The 20,798-nt window shown below is 43.6% G+C and overlaps 1 protein-coding gene across 5 annotated transcripts in view; it reads right to left on the reverse strand.

Annotated features, from left to right (window-relative positions):
* Positions 1-13,993: 13,993 nt before the first annotated feature.
* Positions 13,994-20,798, reverse strand: part of CSNK2A1 (casein kinase 2 alpha 1) — a 72,923-nt gene continuing 66,118 nt past the window's right edge. For all 5 annotated transcript variants that reach the window (XM_078371160.1, XM_078371162.1, XM_078371159.1 and 2 more), the window contains 2 exons: positions 19,840-19,926; positions 13,994-16,977 (listed from right to left, as the gene is read on the reverse strand). In XM_078371160.1, the coding sequence (XP_078227286.1) occupies positions 16,862-16,977; positions 19,840-19,926 (203 nt within the window). In that variant the 3' untranslated portion in view covers positions 13,994-16,861. The remainder of the gene's footprint in view (positions 16,978-19,839; positions 19,927-20,798) is intronic.

Consider the following 20,798-nt stretch of genomic DNA (forward strand, 5'->3'; position numbering starts at 1 on the left):
GCGCGCAGGCGCGCAGGCGCCCCACTGGCTCCGCCCCGCGCTGGCACGTGACCCTGCGCTACGCTGGGCTGGCCGCCCCGGAGGCTGCGGAAAGAGCGTGGTGAGCACTCGAAGTGTTAGTTTCATCTGCGCTGTAGACTCTACAGTGCTGTGTGGCGCTCTTGAGCGAGTGGCTCAAGACCAGCTGACACTTCCTTTGCTTGTATCATCTGTAAAATAGTATTGATGATAATAAAAATACTGAACTCACAGGGTTATTGAGAGTGTTTAGAACATTACACTCTCAATAACTCTGTAAATACTCCACAGTTATGACCAATTTTTGCTTACTAAGGATTTTTTTTAACCTCCTGTCTCATCTTCCCACACGAACTCCTGTCTTCAATTCTTGGATACTTGGGGATCTAGCAGGTTCATCTCATACGAGTCCACAGGTTATGTACTGCACAGGCCTGGGAGCGCCATTTATGTAGCCGTTCATGTGAATAGTGACCCCCTTATGTTGTGCAAAATAGTGGCCACACATCTAAAGCAGCACTCCGGCTTATCAGGTCTGATTTCTTTCTCGTCTCCTGTGCCATTCCTTTCTTTCTAATTGGCCATCCATTCCTTATTACATCCCTGATGTGATTGTGGCCTCCCAAATTTCCAGTGCTAGGTCCTCATGCTGAAGTTCCCATAATTCCAGTTGCTTGATGACCCTCTTACACCTCCCACCCCAACTACGACAGTTCTTTATTATCCTGAGACCTGCAGCCCATAAAACCCATTACTACTGACCCTTCCTAGTTTCACGTCCATCCTGTCCAATTCAGGTTCCATGGTCCACCATTACATTGTAAGTATTTTTTTTTTTTTAAAGAGTCTCGCTTTGTTGCCCAGGCTGGAGTGCAGTGGGGTGATCTCGGCTCACTGAAACCTCCACCTCCCTGGTTCAAGCGATTCTCCTGCCTCACCCTCCTGAGTAGCTAGGATTACAGGCATCCACCACCACACCCGGCTAATTTCTTGTATTTTTAATAGAGACGGTGTTTCACCGTGTTAGCCAGGATAGTCTCCATCTCCTGACCTCGTGATCCGCCTGCCTTGGCCTCCCAAAGTGCTGAGATTACAGGCATGAGACACTGCGACCGGCCTGTAAATCCTATTTTAAAGGTGCTCTGGGACCTTTAAAATCACAAACATGAGCAGAAAAGATTACTGTGAAGTTAATTGAATTGCTAAAATGAATATTCAATTTAATAAAATTAGAAATCGCTATGCTTAGTTCTTCCTTAATTTCAGCTCTCAAATTTTACAGTTTTTTTTTTTTTTTTTTTGAGACAGAGTCTCGCATTGTTGCCCGGGCCGGTGTGCAGTGGCATGATCTCGGCTTGCTACAACATCCGCCTTCCAGTTTCAAGTGATTCTCCTGCCTCAGCCTCCCAAGTAGCTGGGATTACAGGTGCCTGCCACCACACCCAGCTAATTTTTTGTATTTTCATAGAGATGGGGGTTTCACTATCCTGGCCAAGCTGGTCTCGAACTGCTGACCTTGTGATCAGCCTGCCTCAGCCTCCCAAAGTGTTGGGATTACAGGAGTGAGCCACTGGACCCAGCCTGTTTTTTTTTTTTTTTTTTTTTTAAATGAGACAGGGTCTTGCTCTGTTGCCTAGGCTGGAGTGCAGTGACATGATTACAGTTCACTGCAACCTCAACCTCTGGGGTTCAAGAGATGCTCCCACCTCAGCCTCAGCCTCTGGAGTAGCTGAGACTACAGGTGTAAGCCACCATGCCCAGCTAATTAAAAAAAAATTTTTTTTTGGTAAAGATGGAAGTTTCACTCTGTTGCTTAGGCTGGTCTTGAGCTCCTGGGTTCACACGATCCTCTTGCCCTGGCCTCCCAAAGTGCTGAGATTACAGGCATGAGCCACTCTGCTCCAACACATTTTAATTCCCCAGAATTTACTTTCAAAAAAATGTCCTGCTTCATATATAGTATAAGACCTTACAATAGATTCTCATTACTTCCCTCCTGTTCTTCTTGCTGTCGTCCTACATTTTACTTTTTAAAATCTCTTCCTTCTCTTGTCTTCTCCCCCTTATGCACCCATCACTTGTAAACAACCACTGATCTGCATCCTGTCACCATACATTGGTTTTCATTTCCTAGAATTTTTAATGGATGGAATCATTTGGTATGTAGTCTTTTTTTGTCTAGCTTCTTTTACTCAGCATAATTATTTTACAAGCAATCATGTTACATTAATCAATAGTTCATTCCTTTTTATTGATAAGTGGAATTTCATCTTAGGAATATACTGCAATTCAACCAATTAAAAAAAAGGGCATATACCACAATTCATTTATCAGTATTTAAAAATTTTGCATGCGCTGTAAGTACACAATTCATTGCTAATAAGTTTGCCTTAGACTGGGGGTTAGCAAAAAAGATGGGCCATCCATTTGCAAGCCAGAACCAGTCAACTGCCTGATTTTGCATGGCTCATGAACTAAGAATGGCTTTTACATTTATAAATGTTAAGAAAAATCACAGGGTTTCACTATCCTGTGAATAACTAGAATACATCGTGGCACATAAAAACTATATGGAATTTAAATCTGTGTTCATAAAGTTTTACTTAAACAGAGCCATGCTCATTCATTTACCTACTCTCTACAGCTGTTTCCATGCTGCAACAGTGGAGTTGAGTGGTTGCAACAGAGATACGACCTGCATAACCTAAAATCTATTATCTGCTCCTTTATAGAAAAAGAGTGACAGGGCGTGGTGGCTCACACCTGTAATCCCAGCACTTTGGGAGGCCAAGGGGGGCAGACCACATGAGGCCAGGAGTTCAAGACCAGCTTGGCCAACTTGGTGAAACCCCGTCTCTACTAAAAATACAAAAATTAGCCAGATGTGGTGGCACAGGCCTGTAATCCCAGCTACTCAGGAGGCTGAGGCAAGAGACTCACTTGAACCTGGGAGGCAGAGACTGCAGTGAGCCGAGATCACACCACTGCACTCTAGGCTGGGTAGTAGAGCGAGACTCCACATCAAGGAAAGAAGAGGAGAGGAGAGGAAGGGAGGGGAGGAGAGGGAAGGGGAGGGGGGAAGAAGGGAGAGAAAGAGGGAAAGAAGGAGGGAGAGAGAGAAAGGAAACAGAAAGAAAGAAAGGAAAAGAAAAGAAAAGAAAGAATTGGTGGCTTATTTAAAACTGCATTAATTTATTATTTTTTTTTTTTGTAGAGGTGGAGGGGAGATAGTGGGAGCTGTTGCCCAGGCTAGTCTTGAACTCCTGGCCTCAAGCGATCCTCCTGCTTCAGCCTCCCAAAAATGATGGGATTACAAGTGTGAGCCCTGCGCCTGGCTCACTTCAGTTATTTCTAAGGTAATTTAAAATATATTTTAATTGCACTTTCATTCATTCAATTTACAGTGCTCTTAATTTCACCGTATAGACCCAGGTTTTTTTCTGGTATCATATTCCTTTTGCCTGAAAAACTTCCTTTAGTATCTTGTAGAAGTAGCAATTAATTCTGTTTTTCTTTATCTGAAAGAGAGTTTATTTCTCCTTTATTTTGAAAGACAGTTTCATTGGATATAGGATTCCGGAATTTTGGCTAGGCTGTTTTTGTGTGTGGTTTCTCCCCTCTATCAGCATCAGCAGTAAACTCACTCCATTGGCTTCTAGCTTGCATGATTTCTGACATCTCCATAATTCTTAGCTTCCTCTATATGCAATGTCTTCTTTTTCCTTGCTGCCTTTAAGATTTTCTTTTGCCGGGCACAGTGGCTCATGGCTGTAATCCCAGCACTTTGGGAGGCTGAGGCAGGCGGATCACAAGGTCAGGAGTTCAAGACCAGCCTGACCAACATGGTGAAACCCCATCACTACTAAAAATACAAAAATTAGCCAGGTGTGGTGGCGGGTGCCTGTGAGGCAGGAGAATTGTTTGAACCCAGGAGGTGGAGGTTGCAGTGAGCCAAGATCATGCCACTACACTCCAGCCTGGGCAACAGAGAGAGATTTTTGTCTCAACAAAAAAGATTTTCTTTTGTTGGGTAGGGTGCAGTGGCTCACGCCTGTAATCCCAGCACTTTGGGAGGCTGAGGCAGGAAGATCACAAGGTCAGGAGTTTGAGACCAGCCTGACCAGCATAGTGAAATCCCATCTCTACTAAAAATACAAAAAATTAGCCGGGCAAGGTGGTCCTTGCCTGTAATCCAAGCTACTAGGGAGGCTGGGGCAAGAGAATTGCTTTTTTTTTTTGAGACAGAGACTTGCTCTGTCGCCCAGGCTGGAGTACAGTGTCGCGGTCTCAGCTCACTGCAACCTCTGCTTCCCAGGTTCAGGTGGTTCTCCTGCCTCAGCCTCCCGAGTAGCCGTGATTACAAGTGTGTGCTGCCACATCCTCTAATTTTTCTAGCTTCAGTCGAGACTGGGTTTCACCATGTTGGCCAGGCTGGTCTTGAGCTCCCAAATCTCTATCTGCCCGCCTTGGCCTCCCAAAGTGCTGGAATTACAGGCGTGAGCCACAACACCCTGCCTGGAGCAGGAGAATTGCTTGAACCCAGGAGGTGGAGGTTCCAGTGAGCTGAGATCACGCCACTGCACTCAAGCCTGGATGACAGAGGAGACTCCATCCAAACAATAACAACAAAGATTTTCTTTTGTTTTAGTATTTTGAATATGTCTAATTGTATGTTTGTATGTATACATATACATTTATTCTGCATGCTCTCTGAGCTTCTTGGAGTTTGTATTCTGTCTTTAATGTTGAAAATTCTCAGCCTTTAATACTTTAAATGTTTCTTTTCCTGTTCTTTCTCCTTTCTTCTGGGAATCTAACTATACATATGTTCGAATGTTTGATATTGTCCCACAACTCTTGGATGTCCTGTTTTGTTTTGTTTTCTTTTCCCTTCACCCATTTTTTCCAGTGTTTCTGTTTGAATAATTTCTCTTGACCTATCTTTGAGTTCATTCATTCTTTCCTTGGCTGTGTCAAATCCACTGATGAGCTCCATGGAAATGTTCATCTCTGTTAGTGTTTCTCATTTTGAGCACTTCCATTTGGTTCTCATAGCTTCCATCTCTCTGCTGAGATTACACTTTTGATCCTGCATGTTGTCTACCTTTACTGTTAGACCTTTTACCATATTAGTTATTTAAAATTCTGTACCAGCTCTGACATCTGTGTTTGGTTCTAAAGATTGCTTGGTCTCCTGGGAGTATGTGATTTATCTCTTGCTTTGTAAGTGTTCGTCAAAGTTGGACATCTTGTGTAGGACAGTAGAGGTCCAGGGAAGGGGGTTTTGTGTAGAAATGGGCACGCTTTTCCTGCGCAGGCCTTTAGTATGGTGGTTTGAATTAATCTAGTTAGGAGTTAGGATAGGCTGGGTGGGTGGCTCACGCCTATAATCCCAGCACTTTGGGAAGCCAACATGGCAAGATTGCTTGAGCGCAGGAGTTTGACATCAGCTTGGGCAACAACATAGTGACACCCCATCTCTACAAAAAACTCATAAAAATTAGCTGGGCATTTTTGGTGCGTGCCTGTTATACTAGCTACTGGGAAGGCTGAGGCAGGAGGATGGCTTGAGCCCAGGAGTGTGAGGCTGCCCTGAGGTGCAGTCACACCACTGCACTTCAGCCTGTGCAGCAGAGCAAGACTGTCTCTACAAAGCAAAGTTTAAAGAAGAGTTGGGCTGGGCTTGAGGTTTATCATTGCTGTGGTTACCCCCCACGCACAAGCTTCAAGTTCCTCCAATGACACCTTGAACTGAGGGTACGGGCTGGCCTGCCAGAGGGGTTTTCCTCCTTCCATGTGTGCTCCCCCCTCAGCTTTAGGTCTTCCCTTTGTGAGCCTCAGAAAGGGTCTTCTTTCTGCTCGTGTCTCTCTCCTGCAACATTTTTACTTTTTTTTTTTTTGAGACCGAGTTTCACTTTTGTTGCCCAGGCTGGAGTACTATGTTGCCATCTCAGCTCATGGCATCCTCTGTCTCCCGGATTCAAGCAATTCTGCCTCAGCCTCTCAAGTAGCTGGGATTACAGGCATGTACCACCACACCCGGCTAATTTTTTTTGTACTTTTAGTAGAAATGGGCTTTATCCATGTTGGTCAGGCTGGTCTTGAACTCCTGACCTCAGGTGATCCTCCCACCTCAGCCTCCCAAAGTGCTGGGATTACAGGCATGAGCCACCGCCCCCGGCCAACATTTTTACTTTTGCTCGAGGCTTGTCAGCTTACCATTGGCAGGTGGGGAATGAGGGAATTCTCTGTTCTGTCAGGCCCTTTGTGTCCCTGGGTTTTGGGGTTATGGCTTCCTTAGTGCCCCTGCTCCTCCCCCAGTTCTGGGCCCAGTGTGTACACCTGCCCCCGCCCATGGAAAGTTTTGTTTTGTTCCTGTTTCATTCCCCCAGATGCAAGGGGGCTTTACCCAAGGGGTGACAGTGTTTGGTGTCCTTCCCTCCACAGATTAAGGCTTTTGTTCAGTACGGGATACAGGGAAGGGTCTGGGTGGAACACTGATCCCTTCAGTGACTGCCATTATCTTCTTCCAGATCTTGAGACGTTTTATTAAAATGTTCTCCCATCTTCTGTGTGCTCCCAGTGGGGGTTCGTGGTGGAAAAACCCTGTAAAGGGTAAAGACTCCTGCAATCTCCATGACCCAGTCCCTCGCCAGTGTCCACTTTGTGTTTACCAGGTAACCAGTGCTTATGTCTTCTCTTCCATTTTGTGCCTGTCTCTCCCTAGATTTGAAGCCAGTTGTCTTCTGTTCTCAGCTCTCCAGAAGACCTCTCCCTGTGTGTCCACCTCTAAACCAGTCACAACTGCAGAGTCTCACAGCAACAGGGTGGAGATCCTGCTGCCCCTCAAACTGGGGCTCTGTCAACAGAAGGGAGGAATGACTCCCTTGGGAGGAGACAATCAACATTGCCTGTGATGTAGTCTTTGAAAGGCTTTTAAGCAAATGACTGAGATAAAATTTATTATTTTTAAGAGAGAGGGTCTCATTCTGTCACCCAGGTCTCCTGAGAGTGGTGTAATCATAGCTCACTGCAGCCTCCAACTCCTGGGCTCAAGAGATCCTCCCACCCAGCCTCCCCAGTAGCTAGCACTACAGGCACACACCACCACACTAGTTGATGTTTTTACTTTTATTTTTTGTAGAAACGGGACTATATTACCCAGGCCTCAAGTGATCATCTGGCCTTGGCCTCCCCAAATGCTGGGATTATAGATCTTCTGAGCCACTGTGCCTGGCTTAGAAGATTTATTTTTGAAAGCTCTCTGGTTGCAGGTGTGGTATGAATCAGGAATTGAGAGAGAGATGAGAAGCCATCAAGACCAGTTATCTGCTATGATACTCCAGGCAAGAGAGGATGGTGGCCTGGATGTGGAATTTGGCAATTGGAATGGTGGGAAGCAGATGCATTCAAGATAAATATTCATTTATTAAAATGTAGTTTGCTTTTTTATCAGAGTGATACATAGAATTTTAAAAGTAAATACTGCTACTATGTTAACAATAATTTTTAAAAATCTCAAAATAACATGCAACTGGTTGCTTTTCAATTTTAGGCATTATTTAATTCCCCTTATAAAAGATGAGAGTTTAGAGCTTAAACCACTTGTCCTGTTACCAACACTACCACACATGCCCACATTTCCCATCACTCAACTTTCCATTGTAATCATACTGTAATCCTGGTTAGACCAGTATTCAGTGTTTCCATTATGACTACGTAAATTCTAATCACAGCTGAGCCAGCAGTATGATATTTAGTTTTCCTTCCTTTCATAACTTTTCCCATTCCTACTGGAGTTAATAATTACTTTTTTGACTTGTCTTGCTCTGCTCTGTTCTTTTATTTTGTAAACTTTTAAACATTTGAACTCTAGCCAATATACTGAGAAGTGCCCCAAACATAAATGGGAAGTTTAACAAATAATTATAGAGCAAACACAACCTGTAACCACAACCCCAATAAACAGACACTGAGGACCCCAGAAGCACCCTGTATACAATGGAATGTTACGTTGTTTTTGGCCATGGAGCTCAAAGACTGATTTTCAATTTTTGTTGCCTGAAAACTATTCTCGACCAGGTGCAGTGGCTCACCCCCTGTAATCCCAGGATTTTGGGAGGCCGAAGCGGGTGGATCAGTTGAGGTCAGAAGTTCGAGACCATCCTGGCCAACATGGTGAAACCCCATCTCTATAAAAAATACAAAAATTGGGGCCGGGCACGGTGGCTCAGCCTATAATCCCAGCACTTTGGGAGGCCAAGGCGGGTAGATCACGAGGTCAAGAGATTGAGACCATCCTGGTCAACAAGGTGAAACCCTGTCCTTACTAAAAAATAAAAATAAAAAAATTAGCTGGGCACGGTGGTGCGCGCCTGTAGTCCCAGCTACTCCGTCTCAAAAAAAAAAAAAATTACAGAAATTATCCAGGTGTGGTTGTACCCACCTATAATCCCAGCTACTTGGGAGGCTGAGGCAGAATCACTTGAACCTGGGAGGTGGAGGCTGCAATGAGCCAAGATCGTGCCACTGCACTCCAGCCAAGGCAACAGAGACTCTGCATCTAAGAGTTGATAATCCTTTCCACACACACACACATATATATAGATATTATACGTGGTTGCCTTCTGTTCCTACTGATATATTAATAGTATAGTTGATTACATTATTGGTTCTATTTCTTCACTCCCCTGTAATAAGACTATACATACACACCTTTTGCCATATAACTTCATAAAGTTTTCCCCACACGGGGTCTATACTTCCCTACCACACTGATGTTGGGTGTAGCTATGTGATTTGCTTTTAATGCTTGTAACGCAGCAGAGGCTTGAAATGTGCTTGTGTGATTTCATTTGGCCTCTTATGTTTCAGTGAAGAGAAGAGCATGTTCTGGATAGCTGCTGCAACTTCTGCCACATTGAGCAAACCTGAATCCAGTTCACACAGAGGTGCCCAGCCCAGTCGAACCACAACCTGAAGAACAGCTGCTTGGGCTGAACTTGGTCTAGATCAGTTGAACTAGTCACCTTAGAAATCTGTGTGAGGCAAAGACTAGACAGAGCCAAAGCAAGAGAAAGAAAAACTTTATCTGCAATGACTGGCTGTAAACCTGGACCGATTCCTGGAACCAGAGCTGTGCAAAAGCAGCCCAGGAAACAAAATTGAGCCAGAAGACACGGTTCTGATCCCAGGCATGGCCCTTGGCAGGTTAAACTTGCTAAGGCTGGGCCTCTCCCAGCCAGTTCAAGCAGCCCCTCCACTGAGGCCTCACTGACCATTCTACCGTCTCCAAGAGTTCAAGTTTCCTTCCTAGTGGTTTTTTTTTTAAATGACGAAGTCTGGGTCTGTCACCCAGGCTAGAGTAGTGACAATCTCAGTTCACTGCAACTGCCACCTCCTAGATTCAAGTGATTCTCCTGCCCCAGCCTCCAGAGTAGCTGGAACTGCAAGCGCAAGTCACCATTCCAGGCTAATTTTTGTTTTTAGTAGTAATGAGGTTTCACCATGTTGGTGTCTGGTCTAGAACTCCTGACCTCAGGTGATCCACCCACCTTGGCCCTCCAAGTGCTGGAATTACAGGTGTGAGCCACCATGCCCAGCACATACTGAGTTTTTAATTTTTTTTTTGGAGTGGGATTCCATCCCGGGTGGGATCAGGGTCTCCCTCTGTTACACAGCCTGGAGTGTAGTGGTGAAATCATGGCTCACTGCAGGCTCAACCTCCTGAGTTCAAATGATTCTTCCACCTCAGACTCCCAGGTAGCTGGGACTACAGGCATGCACCACCAGACCTGGCTAATTTTTGTATTTTTTGTAGTGATCAGGTCTCATCACATCATGTTTCCCAAGCTAGCCTTGAATTCCTGAGCTCAAGTGATCCACCTGCCACCACCTCTCAAAGTTCTGAGATTACAGGTGTGAGCTGCTATACCCAGCTTATTACATCTTTCTTCAATTAATAACAATTTCTTTATACAGACAGGGTCTCACTGTGTTGCCCAGTCTGGGGTTTAGTGGCACTATCACAGCTCACTGCGGCCTGAACTCCTGGGCTCAAGTGATCCTCCTGCCTCAGCCTCCAGAGTAGTTAGCACTATAGGCATGCCCCACCACATCCAGCTAATTTATAATAATTCTGGTAGAGGCAGGAGTCTCCCTATGTTGCCCAGGCTGGTCTCAAACTCTTGGCTTCAAGCAATCCTCCTGCCTCAGCCTCACAAAGAGCTGAGATTACAGGTATGAGCCACCATGCCAGCTTCTGTGACTTTTTAAAATTTTTTTTTAGACAGGGTCTTGCTCCGTCACTTGGGCTTAAGTGCTGTGGTGCAATCACAGCTCACTGCAGCCTCGACCTCCTGGGCTCAGGCAATTAATTCTCTCACTTTGGCCTCCCCAGTATCTGGGAACAGGCACACACCACCATACTTGGCTAATCTATTTTCTGTGAGATGGTTTGTCCAGGCTGGTGTGGAACTCCTAGGCTCCCAAAGTGCTCTGACCGCAGGCATGAGGACCTTCCCTGATATCTTAACCTCATCTCCCAGAGGCAACAACGGCCAGTAGTCTTCCAGTTTTAACTGCAGTCCTCCCACCCCACCCCACGTCTGCAGCCTTTCCAAGTACCAGAGCAAAGGCCCAGAGTCTGTGTCCCATCTTCCTGGGGACATTCAAACCCTAATCCCTAGCCTGAGGCCCATCTGTACCCATACCTAGTGTCTTGGAGGCCCTGTGACTTTAATACCCACTTATATTAAGGATGAATTCTGCCTTCCTTTTTGCCAACTAGGGATTTCCAATTCTTTCTTTGAAATAGGCTATTTACTTGAAAGTAAATGATGCTCCTTTAGTCGGCAGCCCCATTCATTTGCAGTAAGAGGTGGGTACCCACCTGAGTTAACTCAGTCAACCATGTTGATTGGAAATTTGCGTGTTTCCTAGGGATTTTTTTTTTTAAAACAACAGTTGGAATTATCCCACATATACAATTTTGTTTCTCACTTTTCTAATTAACAACAACATAAATTTCCCCGTGGGCTCGTGTCTTACCTCTCTATCCCCAGTGTTTAGCACAGGACCAGGCTCAGGGGCACTTACAAATGTTTGTTGAATCCAATAACATCCTACGTTACAGAAATGAACTCTGGAAAGAACAGTCAGCATGGGTTGGTGACGAATGCCAGTGAGTGAGGAACACGTCAGATCTGAAACGTTGAGGGTTATGGAGGCTTCTCTGCAGGAAGTTCACCGGGGAGCTCTTGGAACTGTTCAACACACAGAAGCAAGGTCCTCTCCTTCCAGGTATGGCTAGAAATGTTTATCAGTGTAGCTGAGACTCTGATTCCTGGGGTGGGATCAGGAAGCCAGCCTCAGCTGCTGTTGCATTTTTCCCTTCTTCTCATTACAGGAGTCAAGAAAAAAAACTGTCAAAGCAGATGACGCAAGAGTGAAGCTGACTCAGAAATATTCAATCCCCTCAGGAACTCTCCAAGAAATGCACTGACCATCCTGTAAGCTTCCATCTGGAGGTACCTGGGGAGGGGCTTCTTACACTGAGGCCAATAAGAATCCCTAGTGGGTCAGGTGTGGTGGCTCATGCCTATAATCTCAGGACTTTGGGAGGCCAAAGCAAGCAGGCAGATTGCTTGAGCTCAGGAGTTCAAGACCAGTTTGGGTAACCTGGCAAAACCTCATCTCTACAAAAAAACATATAAAAATTAGCCAGGCATGATGGCATGTGCCTGCAATCCCTGGAAGGCTGAGGTGGGAGGATCACCTAAGCCTGGGAGGTTGAGGCTGCAGTGAGCCATGATGGCGCTATGCATTCCAGCCTTGGTGACACAGCAAGATCTGTCTCAAAAAACAAAACGAAAAACCTCTAGTGATTATAGCCACAGGGAAACAAATCCAGTTTGTAATTTGCTACAGTACAAGGCAATGCTGGTCTTCAAGCAATCAGAAACTTGACTTGTACCTGCTGAAAACCTGTCATGTTTAATGCTTGGATATTGTTTCTTCTAGTAAAGACATTTTACTGCCATCTGCTGGTAAAGTGTCAGAAATTTTCCAAATACAAACATCTATGGCCTCCCTCTAATGTAGCATCCTTTTGCTGCACATAGTCTGTACAACTGTACAATTCAGAATAGAAACCAACGTTTGGCCCAACTCTGCCATACACCAGACGTTTATCATCGAATCTGAACAACTGTATGAAACAAGTACTTAAACCCTAATTTAACAGATAGAAAATACTGGGTCCTCTGGGGAAAGGAGGAAGAAGAGGGTATAACCAGAAAAGGGCAGAAAGGGGGCTTGGTCTGTATTGGTAATGGAAAGTCAGTTTGGGTGGCAGGATTATGAATGTATTACAGCTTTCTTTAAAACTCAGTACATGGCTAAAATGTTTTACAATAAGAATTTAAATCACCTGTGAAGAAAAGATTCAGAGAAGTTAACTGGTCAAAAAATCACACTGCCAGACAGAACTCTGGCTAGAAGTAGGCCACTTGCAGTTACACTGCTTTTCTGATGGTTAAATTTAGCACAGAATCAAAGGAGAGCTATAAAGTGTAGGAAGTACTTATTTACATAGGACTGAGTCCAGAACATCTTGTGACACCCTTTACTTATCTGTCTCACTTGGAGAATAGTCTGAATTTCATATTACATGTTGACCATTCCAAATTTGAAAATACAAAATCCTCAAAAATCTGAAATTTGTTGGGGATCAACATGATGCTCGATGTAAATGCTCATTGGAGTATTTCAAATTTCACATTAGGAATACTCAACTGCCATGTATTCTGCAAATGTTCCAAAATCCAAAACAATTAAAAACACTTCTGGTCCCAACCATCTTGGATAGGGGATACTCAACCTATATTACATACAGGTAATATAGCAGGTGAAAGGCAGGGAGACTGCAGGATCTAAGTCTACTAAATTGGCCAGGATCATGTCTTAACCTTCAGATACCTGTTTAGCAGGGTCTCATTAAAGTTACTTGTCATGTTAGTTCAGTCTGGCCTGGGGCTCATAATTATAACTACAAACTCAAGGGCAAAGTTCTTAAGATTTTGAGATGTTCTTTATGCAACAATACTTCCATTTACTGTGTGTATGTGTGTGTGTGTCTGTGTAGGGAGAGAAAGGGTGGCAACGGGGTAGAGAGTGGAACTACAATTTATTAAGCGCCTATTATTACAAGCCAAGTAGGGTGTTAAGCATTTCCCTTGTGCTATTCCATTCAATACTCTCAATCCTGAGGGAAAATGAACCCACTTTAAAAAAGCAAAACAAAAGGTGTTAATGAGGATTGCATAAGACATGCAAGGTCATCAGGGAGTTTACATGCAAGTGGGAGACACAAAATAATACAACAGAAGTTCAGTGGTCTGAGGAAAAAGAAACGCAAGGGTAGTGACGACAGCGGGGGAAGCAGGACTCAGGATAAAACCATTTTAAGACCCATTTTTTTTTTTCGAGGAAGGAACTGAGGATGACCTTACTACACAGCCCTTTTGGTTAACTTTCTATAGCCAGGAAAAAGCCCTGGGAAGACAGCCTCTCTTGTATGCAAACCCAATTCCAATCTTGGGAGAGAATCTGCTGGTGGGACAAAATTAGGTTTTTCAAGAGATGCTCAAAGGGTCAGTCCTAATTATAACCACACTTATCAAAAGGTGAAGCAAAGATGAAAGTTAAAAACAGAGGAAATTAAAATTCCCTAATTTGTCAACCAATCTCTAAGTTTCTCCACTACTTTAGGACTACAGCAGTTAGCCATACAGTGAAGATCGACTTTACAAAATATATTCCTCTGTCTGACAGTCCCACTCTAACAATTTAATCTGACTCCTGTAAGCTGGACAGGCATTTCAAGTACAAGAAACAGAATTCACAGCATGAAAACTAAGCCATCTATCACACACGGTGTCGTTTGGAGAAGCATATTGCTCAGGCTGCAGGGACATTTCATTTATTTAAATGTTTTTATTTAAAAAAAAAATTAAAGACCTTCATGGCACAACTTCTTCCCAGCACAGTTATGTTTTAGTTATACCAATTACAATACAATTACAACCAATAAATCAAGGTGGGGGAGGGACTTCTGGCTTCAAACTTAAAAAAAAAAGCAGAGGAAGAGGGGAGGGACCACTTCAAACAAAGTTTAAAAATACTTTAAAAAATCTTTCAGAGTAATTGCCAACATAACTTTTCATATTGGCCATTCCATTTCCTGCCATCTAAGCAATGCAGACACAGGTAGTGCTGAGAAATAGTGTCCCAATACAAGGTGTACAGATGAGGTAATTTACAACAACACATAAGTTGTTACTCTGTAAACCCTTGCCTCCCCCCCACCCCCAACCCAATTGTTTTTTTTTCTCTCTTCATGCTTCTGCAGTGACTCTAAGTAGCATTTTTAAAAACTTCTATTGATTTTAAAAGGCTCTTGGGTGGCACCTCAGAGTCCTCTGCATTCACCTTCTGTTTCTTGCAAGGTCTGATGGGTGTAAGGAGGTCCAGCTGTCTGCAGCTCTCTGCATCAGCCTAAGCTACAGCTAGATTTCCGAGCTACAAGGGTAGGGCATGAAGTCTTGATTTACAACCCTCTCCCCACCTCAAAAGAAAGAATTCATTAGTTATAAGTGTCCTGTTCAATCACAATCCAGTGCAAACATAATAACAAATTGCATCTCTGGCACATCTGGTGCTTTTAGCTTCTGCACAAATTCAACATGATAACCCTCACAGCATTCTAGGGCATAAAAGGGTCAAGTACAATAAATACCCACTGTAAGTGGTCATAAGGAAGAAAATCACCCTGCCACACAGTCAGAATGTTTTCCCTTCAGCTCTCCCTATAGTTGAGAAGCGCTATAAAAGGAAGCTTTAGCATCCTCTCAAGTTTACCATGATATTCACTAAAGCCACCACCTTGATAAGGTTACTAAAGCCAAGATGGGTTACAAAGTTAGATAAGTTCATTAAATTCAACTCCCCAAACAATTATGTTTACCTATGATGCCTAGGTGAGAAAGGCTTGTGAATCTATAAAGGTAGGAGAATGGGGAACTAAGATTTTAGGCCTTAAAATATGTTGGAAGAATTTTTCCTAGTTCCCATAAGCAGCTACTGTAATGTAATGAAATAACAGGAGAAAAAACAGAGCTGATGGTTTTGCTATTGTGCTTAAAAAACTAGGCTTCCTCAGTGAAGCACCTGATAAACTTAGGTGGTTGGATTACAGTGGAAAGTCCACTTTACACATACACAAACACACACAAAAACTGGCGACTTTTTCCATCCCCAATCCCTGCACTGCTGAGACACAAAATGAGTTTTATGGCAAAGGATCCTTAATCCCCAGAGACGCTTTGGCTTGTGGTGCTTTTTTTTAAGGCCTCTCTGCCCTGCCCAGTACCATGGGTCGAATGAGGGGTGTATAAAAATGGGGGCCTTGGGAAGCCTCCACGGTACAGGGCTGCAGGCCCCTCAGATGTGAACATGAGACACCCACCCAGCAAGACCTTTACACAGGGAACTTAAATCTAACCTTGATAAATAAAACCAAATGTTTATTTACACCAAAGAATTCCAACACTGGATCTTTCACATATGAAGGACAAAGTATTATATATATACACACAGCAAGGGGTGGCAGGGCTGTAACAAGAGAGTTTATAGTTTTCCCACAATTACAGGTCTACCATTTCAGCTTCAATGGAGATAGTGGCTCTGCTCCTACCTCTCAAGATACATTTATAAGACTGAGGAGCAGGTCTTCTCGCTGGATGGCATGTGAGGGAAGGGGAAAGGAAGGTAGGTGGAAAAGAGGGTAGAAAGCTTAAAATGGAACTCAGTGTGGCCACATCTCCCATTAGCTCTAGCATGAAACCTGTATAGACAATGTTTGTTTCTTTTGTAAAAAGCAATTAAGTTATGCCCAGCAACTAACTGAATGCAAAATGGCCAAGACAAAGAAAACTGAGAAAGATTTTGCCTTCCCCCTCCTACCAGCTATGGTACATACCATGTTGGGAGATGAATAGGGAAAGACCAAGGTAAGGAGCCCGGGAGGGAAGGTATCAAAATTTTAAACTAAACTCAAACTAAAATTATAAATGAGTTGGATTTAGGGTTAGATCAATAAGACATGATTCTTACCGAACAGAAGTTTTTAGTATCTGTCTGCATTTTGGGTAGATTTTCAACATCTCAACGTAACTAAGACACATTTCCACGAGAGCCACTAGGATAAGCCCACTGACGCGCTTATGGAATAAAGTGATGTAAATGACCAGCAAGCAGTCCACTGCTCCTACAGATTGGGTCCTCCCTTCCTTCTTTCCTTCCTGCCTCCTTTCTTCCCGCCTTTCTTGAAAAGCTACATTTTTGTAATCTCTGGAGAAGAGCACAAGATACCAACCCCCCGAAGTGTGGGATGGTGGAGGAACAATGTTGGGAATGGGAAGAAATCTCCACCCAAATGCAGCAGCCGGGATTGAGGCTGGTTTATCTTTGTTCTATTGTGATGAGGAACTAAATTTGGAAGGGGAGAAAAAAAATTGTCCATGAAATATTCCACCTGCAGGTAATTTTTCAGGGAATCCCCTGAGTTATGAAAAGTTCGAGTTAAAAAAAAAAAAAAAGAAAAAAGAAAAAAAGAAAATCAGCCTATTATAATTTTTTTTTATGACTGAACTACTATAAATCCACAAGCAACGGTTCAGACACGGTGCTTCTGAAGTGTTTCACCCCTCCCCGCCAGGCGCAAGCTGCATCAAGGAGGGTGGACTCCCCCACCTCTGCTCAGGCATCAGGAGACAGACAGCTGTTACTGCTGAGCGCCAGCGGCAGCTGGAACAGGCATCCCAAGGGGGTTGGCAGCAGCAATCACTGGTGAGCCTGCCAGAGGTCCAAGGGGTGAAGGGGTTGGCACTGAAGAAATCCCTGAAAGAAAACAGATGTCAGTGAGCCAGAGACATGAACCATAGCAATCTTACCAATTTCTCATAGCACTTGCTGCAAAACTAACGAGAATTCTTTACTGGAGACTCCTTCTTAGCCAGATTTTTACATATACTTCAAGTCTGATTCTCACAAATTAACATTAAAGTGGCAAGTCCTAATTAATTTAGGAGACAGGTAAAGAAATCTAGGCTTGGACAGTTTCAGCAGTTTGTACACCAAGGTACACCAGTAGCAACTGGCAACCATGGTTGGATTCTAACCCAGGCCTGTCTAGGACAGTGCTGTCCAACCTGGTAGCCACTAGCCAACCACATGTGGCTGCTGGGCACTTGAAATACGGCTAGTGCAACTGAGGAATTACATTTTAAATTTAATTCAGTTTTGATTAAATACCTCACCTGGCTAGTCACTACCATCCTGAACAGCATAGGACTGCAGTCAAAGCTCATGTGCTCTTATACCACGCTGTCCTCATAGCTGGCAGTTTTCAAAATTACTAAAAGTCAATTTGAACGGGGAAAGTCGCACTTTCTAAGCTAAAATTGTGTTTTGGAGTTTATTTCCATTTGATTTCTTCTGCTTCTCTAATCGTGTGTGTGTGTGTACATGTACACACAGGTAATATATTCACATGGTTCAAAACACAAAAGGTTCAAAAAGTATGCAAAGGCCAGGTGTAGTGGCTCACGCCTGTAATCCCAGCACTTTGGGAGGCCGAGGCGGGTGGATCACCTGAGGTCAGGAGTTCAAGATCAGACTGGCTAACAAAGTGAAATCCCATCTCTACTACTAATACAAAATAATTAGCCAGGTGTTGTGGCACAGGCCTGTAATCCCAGCTACTTGGAAGGCTGAAGTAGGAGAACTGCTTGAACCCAGAGGCAGAGGTTGCAGTGAGCTGAGATAGCACCATTGCTCTCCAGCCTGGGCAACAAAGTGAAACAAAACAAAACAAGTATGCAGTGAAAAATTTCCCACACCTTACTGCTTGGCCAACTTATGGCACCATTTTTGGGGTATATCCTACCAGAGACATTTAACACTTGTACATGAATATCATTTTATAAGAATATTCATATAAGAATCATACAGGCCGGGTGCAGTGGCTCACACCTATAATCCCAGCACTTTGGGAGGCCAAGTTGGTTGGATCACCTGAGGTCAGGAGTTCGAGACAGCCTGACCAACATGGTGAGACCCCATCTCTACTAAAAATACAAACCTCAGCTGAATGTGATAGCAGGCACCTGTAGTCCTAGCTACCTGTGAGGCTGAGGTGGGAGAATCGCTTGAACCCAGGAAGCGGATGTTGCAGTGAGCTGAGATTGTGCCACTGCATTCCAGCCTGGGTGACAGAGCAAGACCCTGTCTCAAAAATGAATCATATATAAGAACATTATTATATATTATTCTCCACTCCTGCTTGTAGACATGGCTCTGCACCTTACTTTTGTTTTGTTTTTAAGACAGAGTCTCACTCTGTCACCTAGGCTGGAGTGCAGTAGTGTGATTTCGGCTCATAACCTTTGCCTCCCAGGTTCAAGCGATTATCTTGTCTTAGCCTCTAAGTAGGTGGGATTAAAGGCGCCTGCCACCATGCCCAGCTAATTTTTTGTATTTTCAGTACAGACAAGGTTTCGCTATGCTGGCCAGGCTGATCTCAAACTCCTGACCTCAAGTGATCCGCCTGCATCAGCCTCCCAAAGTGCTGGGATTACAGGCATAAGCCACTGCACCTGGCCCTGCATCTTGCTTTTTTTTTTTTTTTTTGGAGATGGAGTCTCACTCTGTTGCCAGGCTGGAGTGCAGTGGCACAATCTCTGCTCACTGCAACCTCCGCCTCTTGGGTTCAAGCGATTCTTCTGCCTCAGCCTCCCGAGTAGCTGGGACTACAGGTGCACACCACGATACCCAGTTATTTTTGTATTTTTAGTAGAGACGGGGTTTCATCATGTTGGCCAGGATGGTCTCCATCTCTTGACTCGTGATCCACCCGCCTCAGCTTCTCAAAGTACGGGGATTACAGGTGTAATCCTGTAATTACAGGGGATTACCGGCCTGCATCTTGCTTTTTAAATTTCACATTATTATATTGGAGTTGGAGCTCTAACAGAACATAAAACACATTCATTCTTTTCTCTGGCTGCATCATATTCCATTAAATGGATATATCATAACTGATTTAACCAGTTTCCTACTGATAGCTATTCTCAATGTTTTGTTATTACAAATAAGGCTACAAGTAGGCTTGGATACACAGTACTCTGTATAGAGGTAGGATACTCAAGGGGTAAACTCTAGTGGGCAGCTAGTTCCTTAAAAAAATGGGGGGAGGGGCAACAGCATTTGAGAGTGTCTCGATAAATGCCTTCACTACCACATGTGCACCCACTTGGATGTTGCCTACATGTATAATTCTTAACGTATGTGCCTCTAGTTCCTTTGGAGGAATTGGGTATTCTATGAAAACTCACTATACATCACACTGATTCAATAATTAAAAACAATTTTACTTATGTTTTTATAACTCATACTCTGTAGTTGCTCTGTTAAATATCAGAGAACTGTCCTTGTACACACACACCCCAACGTACAAACCCCATCTTTACACCCCAATTTCTTAATACTGTTTCTGATATTGTACACTCTACTCAGGACAGTGTCACTGAAGTATTAAGTGTTAAGCTTAACACCATGTGTTAAGCATGCTGAAACTTGGTGAGAAAAGTCAGAAGACCACCAGTACAGAGAAAAGAAGGTATACAATAAATAAGATCACAAAGCTAAGAATAGTAATTGACTTCAACATTTTTTTTAAAGGAAATTTACCAGTGAACTGACCTGACATCATATTGGCGCTGCTGACAGGCGTACTGCCCCCTGCCATGCTAGATGAACCCATTCGAGCCTGGTCCTTCACAACAGTGTCTAGAAAAGAGACAAAAAGGCTAAGTTCTGTTTTGCTTGAAAGATTAAACTAATGGTCTGGGAGCCTGAAAGCAGCAAGCTTCATTCTTTGCATTTTATTTATACTCTACATTATTCCCCAAAGAACTTAAGGTGGCAGTTGCCTTCACCATGAATTAGACAAGTGATAAAAAATAGAAATAGCTTTCCTATCAAACTGTGGTAAAAGTTAACCCTTCAATGTTTTGTTATTACAAATAAGGCTACAAGTAAGCTTGGATATCCATTACTTTGTACAGAGGCAGGATACTCAGGGATACTTTGAACCAAACGGTAGAAAGATGAGGCAATTATTTATAGTAAAGCTAATTTAAAATGAAGCTGCTTCCGTTGAGGTTTAACGGAGACATGACAATGTAACTCGGCAAAGATGGTAACATATTACCAGTGTGTCCACAGCTCAGTACCAAGTTGGCCAAAGGTATAGGTCCATGTAGGTTAGGGCTGTGACCACATTCTCTGTCCCAATCAGCCTGCCTGTCTGCTTCAGGTACAGAAGACTGGGCAAAAATATAAATCATTCACTACAAAACCATCACCAAAGAACAATGCAACGCTGCAGCTAACAACACAGTGAGGATGGGGTGGGTCTAAGTGGCATTTTCACTTAGGATGGCACAGGTGGCTATATTCACACATCTAAGTCAAGGTGTTCATACAATATTAAGATTTGTAAGCCTCATTAGCTCTTTTAAATGAATGATTACTAGAGACAGGACAGATACAGGGCTGTCAACCATTCCAGACTGAGGCACTGAGACACCCTCACTGTATGAAAGAAGTTTATTTAGGAATGCTCTTGGGTCATGTATTATGTTAGAGAAGAATTCTTC

This window comes from Callithrix jacchus, chromosome 5 (genome assembly GCF_049354715.1).
Source record: "Callithrix jacchus isolate 240 chromosome 5, calJac240_pri, whole genome shotgun sequence".
Classification (NCBI taxonomy): domain Eukaryota; kingdom Metazoa; phylum Chordata; class Mammalia; order Primates; family Cebidae; genus Callithrix; species Callithrix jacchus.